General features: G+C 72.1%; 1 protein-coding gene across 1 annotated transcript; it reads left to right on the top strand.

The window, feature by feature from the left end:
• Positions 1-413: 413 nt before the first annotated feature.
• Positions 414-2,379, top strand: NPPC (natriuretic peptide C). The gene is made up of 2 exons (XM_077826712.1): positions 414-506; positions 2,104-2,379. The coding sequence occupies exons 1-2, from the start codon at positions 414-416 to the stop codon at positions 2,377-2,379; spliced, it is 369 nt and encodes a 122-aa protein (XP_077682838.1).
• Positions 2,380-2,721: the final 342 nt, after the last annotated feature.

Raw genomic sequence — 2,721 nt, 5'->3', positions numbered from 1 at the left:
CCACACACAACCCCCCCCCATGCAATCCCAATGCTGCCTGCCCAAGGGGCCGGAGCCCCCAGGATCCCAATGGAAAGGGCTGGGGGGGGAGGTTACTTTCTGAAAGGCCAATTCTGCCCGAAAAAAGCCAGCCCCCCCCCCCCCCCCCGCGATGTGTCATTTGTTCCTGCCAAGTGAGACCAAGCCGAGATCCCTGCTATTGTTAAGCAGGGGGCTGGATTGGACCTGGCTGCGCCGATGACATCACCGGGCAGGTTGGGTTATAAATGAATGAAGGAGAAGCCCCGAGCGCGAGCTCCGCACTTGCAAGGAGGCAGCCGGGACCGACTCGCAGCGCGGAACTTTGGCTCGGGTTTTGCGGTGACTCCCTCTCCCAGCGGGGCCGCGGTGACCCCCGGGCCCTGCCCCCCAGGATGCGGATCTCACACTTCCTGGCTTGTGGACTTTCCCTGGCTCTGCTGTCCGTCAGGCTGGAGGCGAGACCGGCAACTCAGCCCCAGCAGAAGGTAAGCGGGGGGCTGCTCCGGGCAGGGACGGGACAGGGGCCCCTCCTCCCCACCGCGCTGCGGGGGGATCCCCCGGAGGGAGAGGCGAGGAGTTAGGGGAACTTTGACAACGGGGAGGGGGTGGCTCCTTTGCCCCCTTAGCCCTGCTTGCTGCTTCTCCGCTGCTAGGGCTTCTGGGTTAGGAGGGGGCAGATCTCCCCCATCCCAGCCCCGCATCCCCAGCCGCCCCCCCATCCCGCTGCAGCCTCCCACTCTCTGGAGCTCCCCGCCACTTAACCCTTTTGCTGCTGCTGGGTCTCTGGGTCTCCCTGCGTGTCCCCCGGTCAAGGAGCCCCAGGCTCTGGGACATCAGCTGGGACAGGGCTGCTCCGGCGGTGGCCGGGCTGAACTCTGCTTTCCAGCCCCCTGGTGCTGAGGGACCAGGGCGCTGGGAGCGGAGCCGCCCCTCCCTAAGCCGCGAGTCCCCCGGTTTGAGCCCTGACCCGAGGGGTGTCACTGTCCAGCCGCCGGGGCGGGGGGTGTCAGGGGCGGGTGGGCTGCGGGGCGGGCGGCAGGTGCAGAACGGGCCCGAGGTGCAGATTGCAGGAGGCAGCAGCAGCTTGCAGGGGGCTGGGACCCGACGGGGTCGGGACTCGGGCGCAAGGGAAAAGCTCGGGGAGGGGGCACCGGGTTCAGCTGCACCAACCTACGGGTGGGCGGGGAGATGCCCGAGAGAACCGGGCTCCTGGGGAGCGCGCAAGCCGGCGGGGGGGTGGGGGGGCACCGAGTCCCCTAGCGCCACGTTTCCCGGCTCTGGGAACTAGAAGTGGGGGGGTCCCTGGGGCTGGAATCGGGGCCGGGTTGGGCTCAGGGGGTTGGAATCGGGGCCGTGGGGCTCGGGACGGGCTCGGGGGGTTGGAACCGGGGCTCTGGGGGCTGCAACCGGGGCCGGGGGGGGGGGGTTGGCACCGGGGGGCTCGGGACGGGCTGGGGGGGGTGGAACCAGGGTCGAGGGGTTCGGGGGGTTGGAACCGGGGCCGGGGGGCTGGAATCGGGGCCGGGTTGGGCTCAGGGCGTTGGAATCGGGGCTGTGGGGCTCGGGACGGGCTCAGGGGTTGGAGCCCGGGGGGGGGTTGGAACCGGGGGGCTCGGGACGGGCTGCGGGGGTGTGGAACCGGGGCCGTGGGGCTCGGGGGGTTGGAACCGGGGCCGGGGGGCTGGAATCGGGGCCGGGTTGGGCTCAGGGCGTTGGAATCGGGGCTGTGGGGCTCGGGACGGGCTCAGGGGTTGGAGCCGGGGGGTGGGTTGGAACCGGGGGGCTCGGGACGGGCTGGGGGGGGGGTGGAACCGGGGCCGTGGGGCTCGGGGGGTTGGAACCGGGGCCGGGGGCTGGAATCGGGGCCGGGTTGGGCTCAGGGCGTTGGAATCGGGGCTGTGGGGCTCGGGACGGCCTCAGGGGTTGGAACCGGGGCCGGGGGGGGGGTGTTGGAACCGGGGGGCTCGGGACGGGCTCGGGACGGGGGGGTGGAACCGGGGCCGTGGGGCGCGGGGGGTTGGAACCGGGGCCGGGGGTCTGTGCTGCTTTCACGGCATCCTGCCCCTGCGCTCTGCCCTGCAGCCCCCCCGGAGCTCGCCGGGACACGAGCTGGCGGAGAGCCCGGCCGCGGGCCGCGAGCGAGGGGAGACGGCGGGCGGCGGCGGCGGCCGGGGCTCGGGCTCGCGGCTGCTGCGGGAGCTGCGCGCGGACACCAAGTCCCGGGCCGCCTGGGCCCGGCTGCTGCGCGACTACCCCGGCACGCGGCGGCACAAGGGCGTCAGCAAGAAGGGCCTGTCCAAGGGCTGCTTCGGCCTCAAGCTGGACCGGATCGGCTCCATGAGCGGCCTGGGCTGCTAGAGCGGCGACCCCTGGCGGCGGTGAGTGCCCCCTGCAGCCGCGCCCCCGTGCACCTGCCACGCACCGGGCGCGGGGTCCCCGCAGCCCCCTGGGTCTAGCTGCCTCCCCGCCCCCCCCCCATCATAGCCTCTGAATGCCCCAGTCCCGCCCCCACCCCGACTGTCTGCCCTGCCCTGGGCCGGCCAAAGCCACCAGGCTGGCTCAGACCAAGGGTCCATCCGGACCAGTGACCTGGCTCTTACAGGGGCCAGATGCTTCAGAGGGAATGCAGAGATCAGAGCCCTGGAGTGAGCCAGTCCCAGCTTCTGGCCCTCAGAGGTGTAGGGACACCCCAGAGCACTG

This window comes from Eretmochelys imbricata, chromosome 9, assembly GCF_965152235.1.
Source record: "Eretmochelys imbricata isolate rEreImb1 chromosome 9, rEreImb1.hap1, whole genome shotgun sequence".
Lineage (NCBI taxonomy): Eukaryota > Metazoa > Chordata > Testudines > Cheloniidae > Eretmochelys > Eretmochelys imbricata.
Note: the sequence above shows the minus strand (reverse complement) of the source record. Positions and strands in the feature narration are given on the sequence as shown.